The 24458-nt window shown below is 33.9% G+C and overlaps 1 protein-coding gene across 4 annotated transcripts in view; it reads right to left on the bottom strand.

Moving 5' to 3' along the window:
* Positions 1–1689: 1689 nt before the first annotated feature.
* Positions 1690–24458, bottom strand: part of LOC105232169 (abnormal cell migration protein 10) — a 36294-nt gene continuing 13525 nt past the window's right edge. For 3 of the 4 annotated variants that reach the window (XM_011213794.4, XM_029552776.2, XM_029552778.2), the window contains exons 2-3: positions 6746–7763; positions 1690–6686 (exon numbers count right to left, since the gene is read on the bottom strand). In XM_011213794.4, the coding sequence (XP_011212096.2) occupies positions 4417–6686; positions 6746–7763 (3288 nt within the window). In that variant the 3' untranslated portion in view covers positions 1690–4416. Of the gene's footprint in view, positions 6687–6745; positions 7764–9050; positions 9480–24458 lie in introns of those variants that run through there. The other variant, XM_029552777.2, reaches the window with a different exon arrangement.

The raw sequence follows: 24458 nt of genomic DNA, 5'->3' as shown, positions 1-24458 counted from the left end.
AAAATCTTCCCTGACCTTTTGTCGTTGGAAAAAAATTCTATTTTCCAGTTCGAAAACTTATTTTTTAATGTTAAAAACAAATTTCGAAAAATTCTCAACATTTCTATTTTCCAGTTCAAAAACTTATTTTTGGAAAAAAATTATGTTTTCCAGTTCAAAAACTTATTTTTTAATATTAGAAGGAAATTTCGAAAAATTCTCAAAATTTCTATTTTCCAGTTCAAAAACTTATTTTTTAATATTAAAAAGAAATTTCGAAATATTCTCAAATTTTCGAAACATAATTGAATTCTATATATTAAATTCTTCCAAAGTTTTGAATTTTATAGAATTTTTAAAATGAAATTTGCAAACATTTCAAGAAAAATTATTGTAGATGCCAACGCGGAATTTTTTTTTTTTGAAAATTTCAAATTTTTTTTTAGTTTTAACGAATATTCTGACTTAGATGAAATATTTTCTACAAAATTTCAAAACAATAATAGTCCCAAGAATTTTAAGATTTTTTGAAAATTTTCAAATGTTTTGTAATTCTTTAAGAATATGCTGAAAATGCTAAAACCTTTTCTACAAATTTTCGAAAATTATATTGTATACTTCCTGTCATTTTAGTATTTTTTTAATTATTAAAATTTTCTAAGTTTTTTAAATTGTTTGAAAATTTGCTAGCATGACTAAAAGCTTTTCTACAAATTTTTGAAACTATATGTTTATTTCCTGAAATTTTAAAATTTTTAATATTTTAATTTTTAAAATTTTCTAAATTTTTTGAAACCTTCTATTTGTTTTAAGTTCTAAAACTTGAAAATTTTTTTAATTTATAAAATTTTTGAAAAAGTCTAAATTTTATTTTATAGGCCGACATTTCAGAATATTTTTTTTTTGAATTTTTTTTTAATTTTCAAATTTTTAAATTTTTTGAATCCTTTTATTTGTTTTAACTTCTAAAACTTGAGAATTTTTTGAATTTATAAAATTTTAAAAAAACTCTAAATTTTTGGAATTTTTATGGCCCGACATTTCAAAACATTTTTTTTTATTTTTTTTTTTAATTTTCAAATTTTTTAATTTCTATTTTTTTTAATTGTTTGAACTCTTCTATTTGTTTTAACTTCTAAAACTTGAGAATTTTTTTAATTTATAAAATTTTTGAAAAAGTCTAAATTTTTGGATTTTTTATGGGCCGACATTTCAAAATAATTTTTTTTTAATTTTCAAATTTTTTAATTTTTTTTTAATTTTTAAATTTTTTGAAACCATCTATTTGTTTTAACTTCTTAAACTTGAGAATTTTTTTTAATTTATAACAAGTCTAAATTTTTGAATTTTTTATGGGCCGACATTTCAAAATAATTTTTTTTTTTTAATTTTCACATAAACTGCAAAGAAGAAAACCAATAATTAAAATAATAAAACGAAAACTTGAATTTACACAAAATAAAATTTATTTCTTTAAAAAACAAACATTTGAGATACAACAAAGGCGCACACGCAATGCTTATGTATTGCTAATGCTTTTATATTATTTTTTTTATAATAAATTTTATTTTATTTTTATAGTAAATTTTATTTTATTTTTATAATAAATTTTATTTTATTTTTATAATAAATTTCTTTTTATTTTATAATAAATTTTATTTTATAATAAATTTTATTTTTATAATAAATTTTATTTTATTTTTATAGTAATTTTTATTTCATTTTAAAATTATTTTTATATTTTATTTTACTTTTATAAGCATTTTTATTTTTCATAAATTTTAGTATAGTAGTTGCTGTATAATATTCGATAAACTGCTTTTGTATGGCATTTACAAATATCTGTGGTATACAATTACATTCTTTATGTAATAAATATATAATATAAAATTATGCAAAAATGTAGATTTTTTACATAAATATTTTCGACGCCTTAATAAGTATTTTTTCGCATTTATTTTTTTTTTTTTTTGTTTTTGTTTCTTCTTAGCAAATATCATTTATTTAGCAAAATTTATTAATAATTTATTTTTCATTTATTTATTAGCGTATTTTATGTATAGTTTAATTTACTTTATAATATTTGATTTATTTAGTATTGGTTTGAGAGTAACTTTTGCTTTCAACGCACTAAAATTGCTACGAGGCATTTTATAGTAGAAAAAGCGGGGAACACTGATACTTTGACAGAATTTTAGTTTATTTATTTATGTTTTTTTTTTTAAGTTTTTATACATATTTTTGCATTTAATATACTGTACAAGCGTAATAACTAAATTTTACAATCGAAAAAAATGCAAAACTTATTTTCTCGCAATTTTAATTATTTTTTTTTTTTACAAAATTCCATGCCTGTAATTAACGGCGCCTCGTCGCACGAAACGCATAAATCAGTTTAATATTTATTTCTAAAAACTTTTTAATTGCCCAATCGTTTTAGCTTTTTTAAAATTAATTTTTCATTCAATTTTTTTTCAAATATTTTAAAAAATATTTTTTTTAATTTTTATTAATATTTTTATAAATATTTTTTTTTAACTTATTTTTCATGTTTCAAGTGAAATGCTTTTGCTTAGGAACAATTTAATTACTATTATTATGAATTATTTTTACACACAAATAAATTTGCTTTAAAATTTTTATGGAAAAGTGGTATTATCTATTTTATTATTTTTTACAAAATTCAAAAATTCATAAAATTAATTTCTTTTCCGTTTCATTTCACATATTACTTTAAGAATTTCACTTAAATAAGTACATACACATACAAGCTTAATTTGTAGACGCCAATTGGACAATAAGAAATTCACCTTTTAGCTTACAAATTCTTATTTTTTTTTTTTCAAATTTTACACTAAAAACTAAACGCTAATATTCGCTTCTAAATCGTAAGGCGTTAGAGTTCATTTCAATTATTATACAAATAATAAACTACTTCATAACTTTGTTCGAAAATTTTTTGCACACATAAAAGTGTATACTTACATTTACAGTAAAATGAAATGAAATTCAGTGTTTCATGGTTTCAAGTTTGCATTACATGCTGCTGGCAATCGTTAAATGTGTGTAGATTTGCCATTTTGGTACAATAATACTAAAGTACTAAATATTCTTTTAGTTGCTGCTTAATGCGAAATAAAAAATTTGGCTTATAATTATATTTTTTTTAGAATTAGACAAATTTTAAATTTCGTTTAAAAATTTTTGCTAAAATACAAAATTCGCAAGACATATTAATTGGGAGTTTGCGAAGTATTGCTTGCCTAATACAGGTGGAGCATAAAGAGTGGAGAGTTCACGTTTATTTAATGGCGCTAATATGTTTTCAAATGTTTTTGTTGAGACAAGACACATACAAAAATGTTTAGGGACGAAAAATTTAGTGGAGAGTTGTTTGGAGGGTTGTGTAGAGTTTCGCGAATCTTATTCTTTAGCATATGCTTGAGAGCTTTAACGCATACTTGCATTTTTATAGCCAATAAATTGTGTGGAGAGTTGTGTAGAGTTTTGAAAAACTTAAACCATAGCGTTTATGCACATTTGCGCGAATTGTGCTGCACATATTTGGGATTTATTAGTTAAAAAGCGTGTGGAGAGTTGCGTAGAGTTTTGAAAAACTTATATCATAGTGTTTTCTGCGTATATTTGAAATTTTTTAGTTAAAAAGCGTGTGGAGAGTTGTGTAGAGTTTCGCAAATCTTATTCTTTAGCATTTACACGCATTTGCTTAAGCGCTTTTACGCATACTTGCATTTTTATATCCAATAAATTGTGTGGAGAGTTGTGTAGAGTTTGCAAAAAATTATGATTTTGTAAAAAATGCAATGCGCTATCCTTTTATGATTCAAATGAGACATATTTTTTTTTGAAAATTTCTTAGCTTATTTTATAGATGCATTACTAAGTGCCCCACTTTGCAAATTACCTTCCCCTTTTTCCTTCAATAAAGTAGTATGGCATATTGTACAATTCCTAGGCGTAGACATTTTGAAAGCATTTAAGTAGCGTTTTGTTATCTTAACCTAAAAAATTTTGCGCGAAAACTCGCTTTACGCTAAAGCATGTATGCCCGTATGTATGTAAATCTTAAGTATTAGACGTCCATACTATATGTATTTATGTATAAGCATGTAAATATATATAAAAATTTGTTAATTTTATATATAGCTGAATTATAAACTACATAAAAAGGACATATTTTGTGTCCATTGCCGCCGCAATTCGCTTAGCAACTGGCCGCGCAGCAGACACAGGTTCTGAACCCTACCTAAGCATAACACATAAATCTCTCCACCTTTTCGGCGCTCATATACGCTACGTTCTCGCTTTTTCGCTCGCACTTTGCAACACTAGCAGGCGTTTAGGCAGCCGCCTCAGTGCCATATTTTACCAACCGCACAGAAACCAATGCCGGCGACGTTGGCCTCCGCCACATCCCTAAACCCTATGCGTCAGCTGCGTCGAATCGCTGCGTTTGGGTGGTGGTGGCGGTGGCCGCTTCTTGCGTTGTGCCGCTGCTGCAGCCACCGCCGTGCCGCTCATAGGGAATTGTGGTTCCATCATGACCGCTGTGCCGCCCATGCCGTTCGGCGCATCATTCGCATGTAAATTTTCGTAGAGCGCATACTCGCTCGGCGGCGGCGGTGGTGCGCCTGCGCCATAATGTTCCTGCACCCAATTACTCACATTGGCCGTCTCGCGGTAGTAGTGTGTGGTGGCGGAAGCATTCAAATTGTGCAACTCATCGTTGAAATCACGAAAGCCGAGCACTTCGTGCGGCGTTGTAGCCGGTTCCAGTTTGCACTTCTGCGCCACTTGCCATTTCTTGCGCATTACGCGCTGCAGATCCTTGAGAAAGTCGCGCGGCGGATTCGAGGTGGACTCCTGCAGGCGCTTCGGTGAGCCAAAGTCGATGGAACTACAGTTCGAGGAGTTCGTGGAAAGACGCGTCATATCAGCGCGTGGCGGTGGCAGCGGACAAGGCGCATAACCATAAATGGGTTGTGCATGCATTTGCATTACACACACGGGCGGCTCGGGGGAGCACATTTTGCGACGCAACAACACTGGCGAATCGGCGAAGGAGACTTTCTTTTGTGTGCCGGTATTCGTTGGTGGTGGTGGCGGTGGCAGACCAGCGGCCGCAGCAGCATTAATACCACTGTTGTTGTTGCTATTGTTCATATGCTGAGTGTGCGCTTGCCCCACGTACTCTGGTGGCGCCTTGTAGGGTGGCGCGGGTCCCTTGACCGGCGTTTGCTGCGATTTTTGCGGCTTCGCAGGCACCGCCGGCGGCATGCCGTTCGACTTAACACCACCAGCACACGCGTATTCCTGTGGCGGCTGTGGATATACCATGACGTCTTCTGGTGGCGGCGGCGGTGGCAATGAGACCAACGACAGCTGTGAGCCATATATCTCGTGTTCATCGGTAATCGGCGGCGGCGGTGGTGGTGGCGGCAGCGAGTCTAGCGAGAGTGTTGATGAGGACATGCAATTTGTGACGCCGGGCACATCGTTAACGGGTGTGGCGCGCGACGCTTCATATTCCAACAGCGGTTTGGTGCAAATGCTGGGCGTTGGCGTCGGTGTCGAATTGGAGGAACCAGATGAATTGCAAGCGGTTGCGTTCATGCTTTCGGCCGAACCGCGTTTGGCCACAGCCGCTGTGGGCTGGCGCCGCTTTAGTGTACCGCTACCGTTGCTCTCTTGCGATTTGCGGCGACTGTGTCGACGTGTTAACGTGCCGCTGCGCTCAGGCGAGGTGGCGTCCTGCACATCAGCGCCACTGCCTTCACAAATAGTAATTTCACCGACTTCCTTCAGCTGACGCGTCATAGTAGTCAACGGTAGATTCGGTTTCATCGAAGGTTTACGCTTGATGGTGCCCGTGGTGAATTCAGAGTCGAAGCCGTTGTTGTCGTCCGAAAGGCAGCCACTTGACGAAGATGAGGAGGCGCGCGAAACGCGTCCGCTCGAATTGGACATGCTCGAAACGGCAGAGGAGACGCTACCGCACTGTGAAGGAACAGCCGATGAGATGCTGCTAATCGATTCGCTGCGCATCGACACGCCGAAACTGCTCTGTGACATCACATCACCCAAACTGAGATCATCCATAAGTGTTTTGTGGCTATCCCACAGCTGTTTGCCGTATTTCGAAATGCGTATGGCCGTGATCCACTTCTCCATCGTCTCCAAATCTTCGGCGCACAGCATTTTCAATGTACGACATGTCTTACCCAATGACGAATCAACGGCTGACTTGAAGCCGAACGCATAGTCCGTGGGCGACTTCCATTTCTTCTTCCAACCCAAACCGCGATACACATTGTAGCCATTGAAGAGCGTGAGACAAGCTAAATCACGTGTATTCTTCGTTTTCTCTTTCGGAAAGTAGTAGAGACCGGAAGAGCGCAACACGAAGTGATAACGTTTCCAGCCCTTCTTCGAATCGGCTTTCATATATAGTGGACCATCTACCTGCAGCTGTGAGTTGGTCTCGAAGAACTCCTCCAACAACATGGCGCGTGTATGCTCATCATGTTGACTGCCAGGCGCCATTTGTGGGCCCGGCAAGTAGATTTCGGGTTTGGCGAAAAGCGATACCTTGTCGCTGCGCTGCTGGAAAAGCACACGATTGCCCGCATCCGAATTCCAAGTCATTAAATTGTCCACCAACAGTTCGTGATCCTCGAAGAGACGCTCTGGAAATAACAAATTAACGGTAAAAGAAATTCGCGACCCAAATTACACAAGTACTCACCCATTTGCAGATCGCCCAAGTTCTCCACCAACGCCCAATTGGCCTGCATGTGCACGTGATTCTTATCGGCCAGCAAGCGTGTCACGTGACCACATGTCATGCGCTCATCCACCAATAGTGACTTCGAAGCGCCATCCGAGGTAAACGCCTTCACAAACAATCTGCGTATGGATGGATGCTCCAACTTGTGCAGCGCCAACTGTATCTTGGCCGCCTTGCTGCTGCTCAACGTAGTGCCGCTCAGCTGTTGTTGCATATACTGTAGCTGCTGTTGCTGCTGCAACTGCTGCATTTGCTTGTGATGTAGCGCCGAGCTAGCGCTGCTCGAGGCGGACGACTCGCTGGACAAAAGCGATACCGTATCACTGAAAGCGGAATCATTGTCCGGCGACTCAGTGCGCGGCTCCCGCATCATGCCCACCACACCGCCACCCACACCAACCATAGTGACACCCATCACACTGCTCACGCTACCGCCACTGCCCACGCTACTCTGTCCGTTCTCCGAAACGCCCGAAGAGGAGGCCAACGAATGCGTGGTGGCACTGCTGCCGCACTCCGACGAACCGGATAGCGAAATAGTTGTGGCACCTGATATGGTGGAATTTGTGCGCGAATGTGTGCGTGTTGGCGGTGCTGTGCCCATATGCAGGCCGCTTGTTTGATTTACATGCTGCTGCGGTCCAGGCACACCGCAACCGGGTAGAAAGGCAGCATCACCGCAATTAATTTGCGCCTCCAATAAGCTCAGCTCGCCCAATATCATGTCCAGTTCAGACTCTTGTGTCTCCTCCAAATTGGCCATCGAGATGCGGTAGGTGTGCGATTTGGCCTCGGCTGTGGTCAGACAACGATCGCTGTACTTGCGCAGCTTAATGGCTGCCGCAGTTTGTATCGCCGCCGCCGTAGACGATGGCGACGACGATAAGACTGTCACTTGTTGGGCTGTGACCGATGTGAAGGTGTTTTCGCGCCGCAATGGGCTGCCGCTCGAAGCTAATTGCGTGAGACTTCTAATCTGTAGGCGAGAGTAAAGTGAAAGACATGTTAGTTGGCGAGTGAAAGGTGGCGACGGCACAAAAATTAATTTATTTATATAATTCATTGAGTGATGAATTGTACCAATTTGCATAATCTGCACTATATTGCAGCTTTTTGCAATATAGATCAACAACTTTCATTTTCTTTTGGTAGTGGATTTGCATTTGACTTATTTCACGAAAAATGGTTTATTTAAATCTGCGTAGTTAGCCATACATTTTTTAGTCGGCATCAATTAACAAATTTGACTTTAATCCAATAACTGCGTTATACATACATAAATATGTACATACTTGCATACAAATATCAACGTATTTATCTTTTCTTAAAATTTTTATATTTAATTATTTTATCCGTTTTGTATTTATTATATGTATATCAATAACTTTAATTAATTTTTTTCGTTTTTTTTAATATTTAATTACCGAATTGTTTAAAAAAAATTATTAATATCGGTTAATATATTTATTCCAATAATTCGTAATTTTTTATTATTGAAGTTTAAAAATTGCTTTTTACTATTTTATATATTTATTTATTTATTTATTTATTTTCTTAATCAAATTTATTTTTTTTTATTTTTTATTATGTATTTATGTACATACATATTTATATATTATTTAATTATTATTAATATTTAAATATATTTTTAAACACATTTTTTAAATATTTTTAGTATTATAATTGCTATTTTTGATATTTGCATTATATGTTTAAAATATTTATTTTTATTCTCAATACAATTTCTGTTTTTTTATTATTTTCCTTAAATTTCTGCATTTTTAATTTTTTTTTATCATAACATCTCCCCGCTAATTTATGCTCTCACTAATTAATTTTTTTGATTGCAAGCGCGCGCGAGCCATACAAAATTATGTATATTCCTACATACATACATCCATATTTATGCAAATATAAACTTCATACATATGCAAATTAATCACTTCAAAACATTTCATATGCAAATAAATACACCTTTCAATTAATTAAAAGCACAAACAAAGCAAAAAAGCTAAAAAAAAGCTAAAACACCCTTTTTCAACCAAAAACAAACACAAATATTACACTGCGCGTCTCACTTCCACCCAGTCAAGGTCATTTGCAAGCCTTTGTTATGCATATTGTTGTTACTGCTATTACAATAACATCCGGCGGCTAGCTGGAAATGTCACCGCCAACAACAACAAACCAACCTACATCCATATGTAAATGCGTTACACCCGCAGTTGTTGCATTGCATAAGCATATACACATATGCGCATACATTGTGCTCTCACACACAGGCTATGCCGCCGATACAACCAGTTTGCCACTTGAACACGCATTTCAAAGTCAAAGTTTGAGTTTATTTTTAAATTTAATTCTATACCGCAGCTAGTATTTGGTCTATCATGGCAGTTAACAAAGAATAACTGTGTGAAGTAACGGAAGCTGCGTTAGCTACCGCAATTGTTGCTGTCGCTGCTGAGCCAAAGTAAAATTCACCATGGATCGTACACTGACCTTTGCAGGCAAATAAACAAAGCGTTTGCCTCGCGTCTACTGTGAATGATATGTTCGTTAACTCGTTATTCATACTCAGTGACGAAGTCCAATAGTGCTAATTTGTTTTTATTTTTGTTGCTTTGTTTATTAATAATTGCTGTACGGCTTATCGACACGTTCAGTCAATACAAAAACAATCAACACTCATTTTTAATTTTCATTAGCAATTTAAATTGCACAAAATGCAATAACAACAATAAATTTCATGTTTTTTTTTTTTTAATTTTTGTTACAAAATATAAGACAACAGCAACTTTCATATTTTCTTTTTTGTTTTAAAATGTAACTGCACAAAATTTAGCAAGTTTATTCGTGTTTTTTACGATTAAAAAATGTAAACAAGTACACAATAGCGCAATTGCACAGTTATCGTTCGCTCAATAAGTCATTTACAAAAGAGTAGCCACATTACAAATATAAAAAAACTCATTTATGCAATAAAATTGTCGTTACAAGCACCTGCATACACATTTATTAAGTTTCCATGCAATTACAAGCTATAAAATCTATTTTCCATTTGCCATTTGTAATTATCATTTTGGCACATTGCCTGGCGCCATCAGCGTCGTCACATTTTCCTTTCTCGATTGCACTTTCAGCAAAGCGCAGACAAAAACAAAAAGTTTGTAATAATTTTTATCTGGCAAGCGTGTGGAGGAGAAATAAATGTTTACAAATGTATTTGTAAATCTATTTATTGTTCATTTGACGCCATAAATATGATTGTAATATTGTAATTAAACAGCCTTGAAATGTCACCAACAACGCAAGTGTAATAAGATGCCGTTGCCGCGTTGACATTGTGACCGTTTGCTGTGGTGGAGCAAAAAGCATACTATGTATGTATGTACATATGTATTTACATACATATGAAGCGTTATCGAAATGCAGTCAAGTCAATTGAAAACAATTTACTTATAGGCTTTTAATTAATTTATTTGAATATGTGTTGCTATGAGGTTGTACTCGTATGTACATTTATGTATGTAAAAAGCTATGTATGTGCGTAAATGAGTCAAGGTTGCAATTTCCGAAGATTTTAATGTGTAATAGATCTTTGTACTATTATATATATGTAAATGTACATATGTAAATACCTACATAAGTATATAATTGGAAGGCTCTAATTAGATCTGCATTTTCAAAAGAGCACGATAGTATAATTGCTGAAATGAAAGCTGCTGTCAAACACTTTAAAAGAGATAATTGCAACAAAGATAGATTCCTTCCACATACTACAAAAAAGGTATTGCATTCAATTCATTAAATTTAGAGAAGGCGCCAGCCCTAATAAAACCTTAAGTCATCATGGAAGAAGCGCAAGATTAAGATCGTATAAGAAATAAATAGTTGCAGTTAGTTAACGAGTTTCTTTGAGTGGAATGGAATTTTTGCAAAGACTACCTGCTCAAATTGGCAAAGAAAAATTTAATGTGTACGAGACAAGGTTTTAGTCTACGGTAAATTAAAAAAAGGCGCCCTATTTGGAGAAAGTGCAATTAGCTGCGAGACAAGCAATTTTTCTTGCCAAAAATTTTGGAATTTTACAAATTTTAAAAACTTTAGTTTCAAAATTTTCAAAAATTTTGAAATTTTACAATTTTTGGAAAATTTCGGAATTTTTTAAATATTCAAAAATTTGTATATGGTATTTGAAAAAAATGTTAGCCAAGAAAAACAGCCAATTCTTGGCTAAAATACAACTTCTAAATTTCCGAAAATTCTCAAAATTTTGAAATTTTACAAGTTTTAGAAAAATTTTGAGAGTTTCAAAGTTTTAAAAATTAAAAAATTTTGAAATTTTCAAAATTTTCAAAAATTTGTACTTATGTACATACAATGACATATGAAAAAAATATTTGGTTGTCTCGCAGCTAATTGTAGATTAACTAAAAACCTGTCACTGGTACCAATAAATTTTATTTGCATTTTTGAAAATATTTTCAAATATATAAAATTTTCATATTTGTAAAAAAAATATTTATAATTATTATTATGATAATCAAATGTATAAATGTGCTCTATACAAACAACAACAACTAAAAAACAAATAATAAATAAGCTATTATCATAAAGCGTGTTTGTTATTCAAATTTGTATAAGCATTAATGACAAAGTGATTAACAATAAAAGCAATTGGCACGCGTTGAAGAGGAAATAAAAAATATTTGTAATTTTGAACAGTAAAATTGATGTAGATATACATACATACATATGTATGTATGTAAATATATTTTTATTTTTTTTTATTTTTTAATATTTCTTTGAATACTCTTTGTAATTTTTTTCAGCTTTTTTTTGTATTTTTTTTTTTAATTTATACGCTTTGATTATCATAAGTGTTTTGTTTAATCACTAATTTTTCACTTTTTACATATGCAGTATTTACATAAATACTTGCTGCCAACAATTACTTTACCCTACTATAATTGAAAATATGTTTTGTTGTTGTTAAAGCGTCGCCGTACAGCGTTTTTCGCGCCATCAAAGCGCGCTAAGCATTAATGTGCCATTGTTTGCTCATACATTTCAACAGCTAAGTGCTTACAGCAAACATATGTACATAAATACTTACATCTATGTAAATAAATGCATTTGTATGTACGGTTGACTGTGTGCTAACAAAGTAAATTCGTAAGCATTTGCCCGCGGCGGCGCATTTGTACATTTAAGTGTTTGCATGCATGCATTAATATAAATATATTTATGTACACACATATGCACATACATTCATGCACATTTATGTGTGTACAAATATTAATCGCTCTAAGCTTTTTATCGTCACATGCGATGCGCGCAAACGTGACATCCATTTGTGCGCTTTTCCGCTCTACATCTGCGCCAAATTACGAGCAAACAGCCAACCCCGCTGCCAGCATTACCATTAATATGTTATGGCAAATAAAAAAACAAAACAAAACAAAGCCAGCAAACGCGCGCTGACAATCGCGTGACGAGTCGTTTAGTAGTTTTTTCTCTAGCTTTTCTTTTGTTTGCCTTTACAATTTATTATCATTACGCGGTATTTGCATTTTTTCGCTTGTTGCTGTTGTTGTGCTGTTTTTCCAAGCACTTAATCTATTAAAATGCGGCGAGTAAATTTCCTGCTAATCGCACTTATTTCATCAAACACGAATATTAGTTGCACATTTTCGCGCTGTCATTAAAAGTGTTGCCACAAAATGTATGTGGCGCATTTGAAAATGCCAAAAAACTATTTATGTAAATGATTAAATTAAATTAATAAAAGAATGTATTTGAAAAAAACGGCGTTTAAGCAAATGTGCGTGCAAATATTTTTGTGAAAAACGCTAAAGTGGCGTTCAAGGTAACACTAACTATAACTGTAACTGTTAGCGCCGACTGTTTGACCCTACCCACTTGCTGCTAAAACCGGCCACCAGCGTTGTAAACAACTATGCTGAGCTAGGCATTCTACAAACAAGTTATGCGCGCCCACGAAGCCTGACGTTCCCTTTTAATGGGCTTTTTAATGGGATTTGCCGCTTTCGGCGTTCTTTCACTTTTTTAATTTAATTTTTGTGTGGTGCTTCTTGTAAATATATACATGAGAACATGTATACAAACAGTTATGTGCATATGTTTGTATTTTGTAATTTATTAGCTTCTAATTTATGCATTTATTTTTAGTTTTTATTGCCATTTTTTAATTAATTTGTGGCACAAATTGTTTGCTGCTAGTTTTGTAAATTTAATTAATTTTGTTTTTAGTATTATTTTAATATAATTTATTTTTATTATTAGCTAACTTAAAGTTGCTGAATTTTTAATATTTAAATTCTTTGTATATTGTTTTGTTTTGCTGTTGCACCATATGATTGGCCTGTCAATTCACAATTACACTGCGACCACACGTTGAAAAATTTTATAAATTGCTAATATTAATTTATAGTTTTTTAATCTTTTAAAGGCAAAAAAAAACGTAACGAATCGCTTGAGAGTTTGCAAATATTTCGGAAAAAATTAAATATTAAAATATATTTCAAATCAAAAAACGAAAGAAAACGTGTAAAAAATTTAAATTATAAAAAAAATTAATTAACTTGCCTAAAGGTGATAAAATTGCATGAAATATATGTTTATAATATAATATATTTAAAATTATATATAAATAAAAAACTGTTTAAAACATATTTTGAATTAATATAAATAAAAAAGTTAAATTAAACGCATAAAACAGTTTAAATTGTAAAACAATATTAATTTACTTGTGGTAAATTATAAAATTGCTTTTGAAATTGATATTTAGAAATTTTTAAATTTAATTTAAATTAAATATTAAAATGTTATGTATGTAAAAAATTAAAAAAAAAAATAATAATTTAAATAAAAATATGTTTTAAAAAAACTAAATCTTATTTAAGTAAAGTTATTTATATTATAAAAAATATATTATTTATATGAGGCAACTTAATATTTTTAAATATTTAAAAAATATATTATTTATAATAAGAATAACTGAATTGATTAAATTTAAAAAATTTTACAAAAAAATATGTTTTTAAATTACGCAAGTTATATGCTTAAATTGCTTGAAAATAGTAAAATATTTCCACTACTTGCATAAATAATTATTTCAAACCATAGCCAATCGGAAAACCGTACAACTTTAGTAGAGCATGAAAAAACTATATAATTAATATAAAAAATATTTTTTGTTGCACATTTCCTCGACAATTAAATTGCACACATTTTGTGCCGCATTTTTAATTTTGCAAGCGCTTAATTTAATTTTTCTAGCAAATTTCCATTATATACACTTGTTTTACTGCCCACTTCCACCACACTCGCACTCGCTTCCACAACTTCTCTTGCTTTGTCGGCACACATTACACAATATAAATATTTGAAAAAAGTTCCGTTATTATTCAACAACAATTATGCCATTTTTCTGCGCTTAATTAAATAATTGCAGACTTTGTTCCGCCAACATGCCCGCAAAATTCCTTCCTGCGCCAATTTTTGTTTTTGCCTTTATTTTGACGCACATTAAGCTGTACCACTCCCTAACCTAGTTTTGCGTTTTATTTCTATTTTAACAAGCGGGATTAACAAATTAACTAAGCACTTAGTATCCACTTAGGTATATGTATACATTTGTGTATTTAAGTTAGTTAGTGGTTAGTAAGCAGTTAGTAGCCAGTGTTCCATGTGTGCCGCCTTTGAGGGCAAGTGTTGGACAAATATACAAATATTGCCGCGTTGCGGTTGACATCATACCCAATGGAGACAGTAAAAAATGATAAAAGCTATGAACTATGTATATACATACATATATATACATACATATACATATATACATCCAAATACACATACTATAAACAGTAATTGTCGCATTTCATGCTTGAAGTGAAATCGCGCGGCGCGTATTAAGTAATAGACTATCTATGTACTTTTGTATGTATGGTCAAGGCTGTTTCAATATTTATGCGCTTTATAGCGACTTCTTGTTTGTTTATTTTATATCGGCAAATTCATTAAGTTGTGATTGTTGTTCTACATTTGCGATGTCCTTCGCGGCGGCTTCTTTTTCTAATGCTTCAATTGTACTGTGAAGCAAGATTGCGTGCAAAAAATTAATTTTCATTGAATTTTACTGGGTTATCAAACTGATTGACATTCGATAATGGGAATTTATTTTGAAGGCTCAAACTCTGTAATTAAATTGTAGAATAACTAAATGTACGATTTTAGTGAAGGTGAGCGGTGATTTAAAAATTTTTAAGTTCAATTGAGTTAGAAAAAATATATATAAATTAATGCCATTTTTTTTATCTATAATTTTTTTGTCATTATCAGATAACAAAAACACAATAAAATAAAAAAAATTCTTTAGTTTAATTATTTTATATCGTATTGAAGTGATAGTTATGGATTAATTTTTGTTAATTATAGATACTTTTTATTTATTTTACATTTTATACTTTTGGATAATATTGATTACATTTTTTTATTTTTTGTTTTTGTTTAGTTTTTTATCGTACTTCCACTTTATTTTATTCATTATATTTCATTCAATTCAATTTTTATTCTTATTGTTGTTTTTTAATATTTTATAATTTTTTTCTTTTATTTTGTAATTTAAATTCTTTGTAGTTATATATTTTAAAATATATTTTATTTTATTTCTTTTTTTATTTCTAAATTTACAATTTTTTTCAGTTTTTCTTATTTATAATTATTTTATTTGTATTTTTCAGTATATTTTGCTTATTTTTATTTATTTAATTTTTATTTTTCACCTTTTTCTCCGCACATTTTAGTTCTATAATTATAACTTTCTCATAATAGCCCGCTTATCCACACTAATTTGCTCAACACCTCATTTAATTACTCAAAACAAAGCATTCTCACCATTTTCTAACACGTTCAAGCACACACGTTAATCCTCAACAAGCAACTTTATCTTAATGCTGCACTCGTCACAAGCAACCATAACTCGAAACGCAGTCTCATCACCTGCAGACATTGTGCTCACTGAACACAGCCATTATATTTACGAATAGTATGTTGTCATGCACGCACTTTGACACTGCCATGCAATCAATGCACTAACAACTACTGTTACCTTTTCGACACGCATATTCTTGTTACCTTTTGTGTGACCTTTAAATGTGTGCTTAACATCTATTTTTTGTACGATTTTGTGCGTCAGAATCTAATTCATCTCATGCCACACAATAATAAAATCGAGATTTAGTAAAACGATAAAAAAACAGGTAACGAGAAATGTATGTATATGTATAGTTATGTACGTGTTAGTGCTATTCATCTCGAATGCACATATTTTTTCGATGAGTCACCTGTGCTTCTTTACTTTATTTCTTTTATTTTATTTTTTTTTTGTATAAAATCCAAGTGGTGTGTAGAAATAGTGGTGGAAATATGAGTGCAACTAGTTTTTCTTTCTTACTTTCAATTACTTTATCTGTAGCTTGATAGTTTTCATGGAATTGAAAATGCATCACCAACCAAAAATAATTTGTTACAATTACATTTGTTTTGTTGTTGCGCTTATAGTAATTGTTGCGACAAGCATTTTATGAGTAGTCTTTCAAAAGTTTCTTTATCTTTGTTTGCTGTGATAGATATTTGTGTGTAGCGGTGATTAGACACAGGTGGCTAATGTATTGTGTAAAAGTGTAATTATAAGTCTTTTGTTAAGCTGAAGTATTTTAAAAGTAGGTTAAATTTGTCTTCAAGCAATTCGAATATTTTGATAAAGAAAACGGCTTTAAATTACATTTTCGTGATAGACTACCATTTGCTTTTTGATAACAAAATTATTTAAAAGCAAAATAAAATGCATAAAAACATCGAGAAAATATTAAAAAAAATTGAAAATTATCGAACCAATATTTTTTTTGCCATATTCTCTTTTAAGAAATCTCGTTCCAGTGCTTGAACTGAATTTTTTTTTGTCATTTTCTATATTTAAAAATCTCATTCTACGGCACGAACGTAACTAATTCGTGCAAATCTCTTACATTTTCTTTAAATCTGAGTGAGTTGACTCTCTTGTAACGCGGTGGTTCAAGCCCTCGGCGAGCACGAATTCTAAAATTATAAGTCGTCCCGCAGCAGGCCTCTAAATGTATTTCCGATGCGAAAAAGCCTCTCAGAACATCCGAATCGTTCTAATGTAATTCAAAACTTGGAAGAACCACTAACTCCCTCATATTTTTGTGACCTCAAAACTAAACTCTCAAAAGCTCTGAACGAAAAGCAGAAACCTGCAGAAAGCTTCTGCTATACTCACTTTAGTATATTAGGATTGTCCTCGCCAATTCTTCTTGATCGATTTTTGCTAAGCAGTTGTAGTCGAAAGCTCTGTAGACAGATTAAAAGTCGCTTTAAAAACGGAGCACTTCGTTTTACGCGGTAAAATGAAGCTCAAAGATTAGCAGGACCAAAAATAAACGGAAATAAAGTATTAAGTGATTTGTATAAATAGATAGCGGAACCCCTTGGACCACATTATGTGCCTTACTACTTGATTGAATTGAATTTAACAGCACAAATTAACTTGATAGCTCCTTCTTTAGCACTTTTCTCATCAAAAAACACCAAGTATACTCATCCTTTGACGAAATTTGCGTCCAGCCTGTACGTCACTTGGCGGTCGTTTTGGGGTTATTGACCCACAATTATTCAATTGACTTGTCGCGCCGCGGCCAACAACTACAAAGTAAACCTCCGCTTGGCTTGCAAGCGTAAGTCAGAGCGCTGTGTGGGAAAGCGCACACACGAAAGTGGAGTAAAACTAAGTGAAGTAGCTGGTTGGAAAGTGCGTTGTAGAGTCGTGTAGGAAGCGTGCGAGTAGCGACATCATTAGTCTAACTTTTGGCATGAGGGGTGACTTTTGCTGGCTACTGTTGTGCAGCGTTGTTAAATTTTCGATAGTTTCACATGTCTGCGTGCTCAATTGCTTAGCACCAATTTCTGTACTTTTATGTGCAACATATAATTTTGTCGATTTTTTTTTATGCTTGCTTTTATTTTTGGCTTTGTGTGTACAGTTGTACGGAAGTGTGGCAAGCGCCGCTGTTTGTTTTTGGCGTTTCAAATGCGTTTTTCTCTTCCTTGTTGCAAGTAATGAGTTTGTTAGTTTTATTGCCTCTTGCCTTTTGTGGCAAGCACTGTGCCCTAAATTAAAAACGCAGCAGGCAACGCGGCAAACAAGCAACAAGTTGAAGTGCTGCTGTGTACCCTGTATTTGCAGTGCGCATCTGCACACATTAATTGCTGAAAAGTACATATTTGCCTTGCCGCAACGCATGTGCCAACATTTACGCGACGCGCCAACCCCAAATAATGCACCCGAAATTTATTATACCCTGTATAGATCTGTCTGCCTGTATTTACTCGAATGAATCCTTCAGATTTTTGAGATTTCGGTCAGAAATTTTGTACACGTTATTTAGTTCTCAATAAGTTGCTCATTTGTCGGAATTGTTGATATCGGACCACTATAGCATATAGCTGCCATACAAACTGACTGATCAAAATGAAATTCTTATATGGAAAACTTTTTTATTTGACAAGTGATCTTCTCGAAATTTGGTACAGACTATCATCCAAGGTAACACTACAATCTCCCAACAAATTTTTCAGATCGGAACACTATAGCATATAGCTGCCATACAAACTGACTCTTCAAAACCAAATCCTTGTATGGAAAACTTTTTTATTTGACGAGAGATCTTCTCGAAATTTGGTAAAAACTATCATCCAAGGCAACACTATAATCTCCCAAACAAATTTTTCAGATCGGAACACTATAACATATAGCTGCCATACAAACTGACCACTCAAAATGCAGATAAAAACATTTTTACACCTTTTTTGCTATAAGAAATGCAACTATGAAGGGTATAACAGCTTCATCGCAGCTGAAATTTACATTTCTGGTTCTTTTTTTGTTTTTAGAAGCAACCCTTAAAATGTGCTTCCTAGATTTATGCGTTCGCTCGCAACGCAGCTTCTGTTTAATTTTCGGGTTTTCGAAAAAAATTATAATAATTGTATGGTTTTAAATTTCCAATCGCCACTCACGCATTGCTGCAGCTCTTTTGCACGCTTATCTCGATCCCACAACACGCTGTCTGATCATTAGCGTAGTAGTCTTCATAGCTCGTCTTACTTTCAGCCCCTATACAGTTGATACTTTTGACCTGGCCGGCATATGGGCACACAAAGCAGCTGCCACGCCACCAACACAAACACAGCGCTCAAGTGCGCCGTGTTGCAGGTTGCAGGTGCAAGTTCGCTTGAAATGAAGACGCCAGCTGCTCCTTGGCACACACAGCTGCATTTGTCCTGCTGGCTTCTTTTGTGATTTCTTCCCAATTTTTTACAATTTTTAATCTTACTTTGTTGTTGTTGTTTTTTTTTTTGCATTTATTATCCTCACCAGCGTCCTTTTGTTTAAATTTGGACACGAGCCTGGTGTATTTTGCACGCGCGCACTTAATCTGCCCCAGCATCTGGCAGCTGACGCTGCGTAAAGCGAAAGGACGTCGGCAGCGACGCGCGGTATAGCGGCGTAGACACCCCTTCCTGCAAGCTTAAGTAGTTTTTCACCAAATATAATACAACAAAACCAAAGAAACAACAACAACACATACATAAATCATGCATTAATCAACCAGCAGTCACTAGTTGTTGCTGTAAAAGATTTCTGCTGCGCATAACATCTGCCGCGCCGCAGCTTAAGTTGTGAACCCTTCTTGCGACAGCAACCCTGACACGATCACATACAATTGTCTGCACTTTTATTTATATTTGAAATTTTTTTTTTTTAATTTAATCAACTTTTTTTGTTGCTCCGCCTAAAACAAGCCATGAAGCCACACTTAAATTTCCAGCAGTCATTAATACTTATACTTTGCATTAATTGGGGTTGATCGGCGCATATCAATGTTGGACGAAGCGTTCATCGTTCATGTTGATCGTGATGTACGCGGAACGCTGTCGTTATTGTTGGGGGCGACGGAAATAGCTAGTCACGGCGTGCAGATCGTGTTCGTATTGTTTTTTTTTTGTTGTACTTTTTTTGTGTTGAGAAAAATTTAATCGATTGGCGCATATGTTTTGGGGATGATAAGCAATTAAGTTCGTGCGTAGACGATTTGAAAATAAAGCATTAATTTCATTGGCGATTAAGATCAATGATTTTTTTGAGGTTATGTTGTTAAAATTGGAAAGAGTTTATAAAGCTGTGGAAGTAGAGGAAGTAAGTGCATGAAAGAGACTTTTATGAGGGTTCTTTCATGCGCTTACCTTCTCTTAAACCTTAAACCTTTATAACAAATTTATTTTGAGAATTCGAGAATTTGGAGATGATTAACGGTAATTTATAAGTTTTTATAGACGATCTACCTTGAAAACAGTATTGTTGGTGTGGTTTTTTCCAGTTTTTTTCTCGAAAATAATTATTGTGAAAACTTGATATAAAAATTTAATCGAGTTAAAGATAACGGTTACGCCGCTTTTTTGTTTATTTTGTCTTATTCTTTTTAAGCAAGCTACATATGTAAATATGAGCCGCTTCTTTATTTCTTCCACGACTAACCCACCTATCTAACAAAACGTTAAAAAAATTGACTCAGTTTTACTTTTTTGCCCCTCCATTAACAATACATATAAGAAAAAAATTTTTTTTTTTTAAAAAATAAATAAAAAATGGTTTCGAATTTTTAAAAAAGTATTAAGAGACTGTAAACTTCTAGTGTTTAATTTTCGAGTCTATTATAAATTTTGAATTTTTTTAAAAATATATTTTTTGAATTTTTTTTTTTCAAAAACATATTTTTTGAAATTTTCAAGAATTTTTTTTTAATATATTTTTTGATTTTTTTTTCAAAAACATATTTTTTGAAATTTTGAAAAATTATTTTTTACGCATATTTGGAACCGTTAATAGAAAATTTCCAGCTATTTTTTATTTTTTTTCTTGATTTACAAAACAACTTTTTTCAAGATCAGCGAGCTCCTACAAAATCAGCACATGGCTTCATGTTACTCCAACGGCTGCAGAATACGGTAATTTCACCTTTTGGATAGCAAAATTAGTGAGAGGTGGAATTTTATACGTGTGTATACATATGTATGTATGTATGTATGTACATACTCGTAAATGGTATCTGGAAACATTCTAGAAAGATTATGTTTACTTCCGCGAACGTACGTGTTGGAACACAGTGCACATTTGAAAGCGTTTGCGATTAGCTTGAAAACAAAGAACATATACACATACTTACATACATTTGTATATATTTATAAATGTGTGTGTTTGGGTAATCGGAATGCGTTTTAGCCCTACAAAAGCAATATAGTAATAAATCTCATTTAGCAACAATTCGAAGGGAACTGTATTACAACAACATGCCGCACACAGAACTATAAATTCAAACATACTTATACACCAACATACATTTATACATATTTTCGAAATAGACTAATTGAACGTGACGAACGGCAATGGCAGCAGCGCGACAGAACCTCGATGTATTACAACAACAGCAAAAATTCAACGGGAAATGGTACAAATTACAACAAAGAGGTGCGCGGGGTGTAGTGACAAGTAACAAAATAAGCTTTGAGCAGAACAACGCTTTTTTTCTAATGCAACAACACATATGAGTTTTTTGTGGGGGACCGGGGGGCACGTAGTGCATAATTGCCGCCTAGTTATTCATCAAAATTTACATATTTTTATTGTTGTTGTATGTGTTGTGGATTTCGTCAGATCATCTAGCCGTCAGTATTTCAATACGAAACATTACAGCGAGAAGTAAGTTGGCTCTTTCTCGCTCTCTCTCTCACACACACGCGCACTCTTTCGCTTGCGCCAGCGCTGCCAACCAAATACAAAACGGAAATGGACGCTCGCGGCTGACAGCGACAATAAAATATTTACAGCAGCCTAGAATTGCAACAACAACAACAGCGGCAACACATGTAAAAGGCCAGCAAACGAATGAAACTGAAAAGCCGCAAGAAATATGTATATAAAAGGCAATCGGAAGAAATGGAGCACGCTGAAAAAGTGTACGAATGCGGAGCAGAAAATCTTATAAGAGGGAATCTACATATTTATTCATGTATGTACGAGTGTATTTGCCATGCTTGCTGCGGTATGGATCGTGAACTGCTGTTAACTGGGGGAGACGAGTGCGTTTGGAGGCACACATATGGGGCGCAGAATATAAAGCAGATCATGGCGACTGAAGTACAACAAAAACTATGGAAAATAACAGCAACAACAACAACAACAACATAATAGTGCCATAGTAAATATTTCACTACTTCAAGCTTACCGCACGGGGGAGGGGATAACATTATACGATTACATACATATACATATATGTGTATGTGTGTGTAGAAATCACTACGGCGATGTAGAAGCTGTGAAGCATATATGTATGTATGTTTGTAACAGGCCGCTGAGAAAGGCAAATATGTAAGGCGATCGACCGGCAAATGTGCGACACAAGCAATGCGGAAGAGCCCAGCGGTTGCCGGCGGAAGGTGCGCGGTGTGGAGAACTTGATGGAGCAATAAAGTATTGAAAATATATGTATGTACATATGTATGTATGTACATTTGTAATCATTTTTGTATTGAGCAAAGGGTGAATGGTATGTGCTGACCGTGCTTATTTGCTCTCCTCTTGCTGTTTTTGTTGTAGCAGTTAATGTAATGTAATTAAAAGAAATTAAAATAAGGAAAAAATGTTAACTTCAGTTGCACCAAAGCTATAATACCCTTCACAATTAAAAAAGCTCACCATACAATAACTTGATTTGGAACGTTCACTTTGTATGACAGCTATACGTTATAGTGAACCGATCTGAACGATTTGTTCGCAGGTTATAGCCTTGCCTTACACAATAGTCCAGGTCAAATTTCGCGAAGATATCCTGTCAATTAAAAAAGTTTCCCTTACAAGCATTTGATTTTTATCGTTCAATTTGTATGACAGCTATATGTTATAGTGAACCGATCTGAACGATTTGTTCGGATATTGTAGCTTTCTCTTGTATACTAATTTATGCGAAATTTCGGGAAGATATCTTTTCAAATAAAAAAGTTTTCCATACAAAGATTCTATTTAGATCGTTCAGTTTGTATGGCAGCTATATGTTATAGTGAACCTATCTGAACGATTTGTTCGGAGATTGTAGCTTTCTCTTGGGTACTAATTTATGTGAAATTACGGGAAGATATCTTTTCAAATAAAAAAGTTTTCCATACAAAGATTCTATTTGGATCGTTCAGTTTGTATGGCAGCTATATGTTATAGTGAACCTATCTGAAGGATTTATGCGGAGATTGTAACTTTGCTTTGAACAATATTATATGACAAATCTCGGGAAGTTGTCTTTTCAATTAAAAAAGCTTTCCATACAAAAATTTGATTTGGAAAGCTCAGTTTGTATGACAGCTATATGTTATAGTGGACTGATATCTGCAGTTTCAACAAATGAGCAGCTTCTTGAAGAGAAAAGGATGTGTGCAAAATTTCAGATCGATATCTCAAAAATTGTGGAACTAATTCGTCTAAATATAGACAAACGTACATAAAGTAGGATATGTTACGTATATGTAGATAAGTCCACTCGGTTCGTTACGGTGATTATTTATATATTAATTTCATAAGCTCTTCGACGTTGCCTGCTGGGTATTACAAATTTCGTAGCAAACTTAGCAAATCCTGTTCAGGGTATAAAAAGAGTTTATGCCGCCGTTGGCCAGCAGCAGCGACAGGCACTACTAACGACGATTTTACGCGAAGGCGTTCGTCAGCGGTAAGGCGGTCAGCGTTTTGGACATGCATAAATACATTTAGCACCAAAAAATACTCAACGACTCGCCGACGCACGGACAAATTGACTGACTTGCAGACAGCAAAATGGTTGCCCACATGTACACATGTTTGTATGTATATATGTACATATGTATGTTTATTTGTATGAATGACTGACTGCCCGGCCCGGTTGAATGTCTGGAGATGGATGGCTGACTTAGTTTGGCTGGATTATTTTGCTCCTATTGACTTCACAGCTAATGGGCTGGTGTGAATGGCTGATGTGCGCGCCGGCGCCGACGCTGCTGCTGCTGCGCAAATATTTGACGAACGTGTGCAAGCAAATTAATGAGAATTTTCTCGGTTTCTATAAGCCCAAAAATATATGTATACACATTTACTCGGGCATGTTGGCCCAAAAATAACGCAACAGGCAAATAAATATAAAACCACCGTTTATTCAGTAATGAAATGAAGGCAGCGCTGGCAAATAGCCGCTGTCGACGAAAACAAAGCAAATTCAAGCGAAAACACCAACAACCGGAGAAATAGTGCAGCGCATGAATTTTTAAATTAAACGAAAACAAAAAATACACAAACAACATAAGGCAACAAATAAAGCGGCAGCAAAAATAAAATGCAAACCAGCAAAAAATGGTGTAATCGAAAAATAATGCAAATAAAATAGAGCAGCGTAAGCAATAAAAAACTGTGTGGATAATTCCGAAAATTTTAAATGAAGAAAAAAAAAAAAAATAAATGAAAAATAGAAAACGAGCAAAAAGCGTTAACTGT

This window comes from Bactrocera dorsalis, chromosome 4 (genome assembly GCF_023373825.1).
Source record: "Bactrocera dorsalis isolate Fly_Bdor chromosome 4, ASM2337382v1, whole genome shotgun sequence".
NCBI lineage: Eukaryota > Metazoa > Arthropoda > Insecta > Diptera > Tephritidae > Bactrocera > Bactrocera dorsalis.
This window is presented reverse-complemented; position numbering and strand designations above follow the sequence as displayed.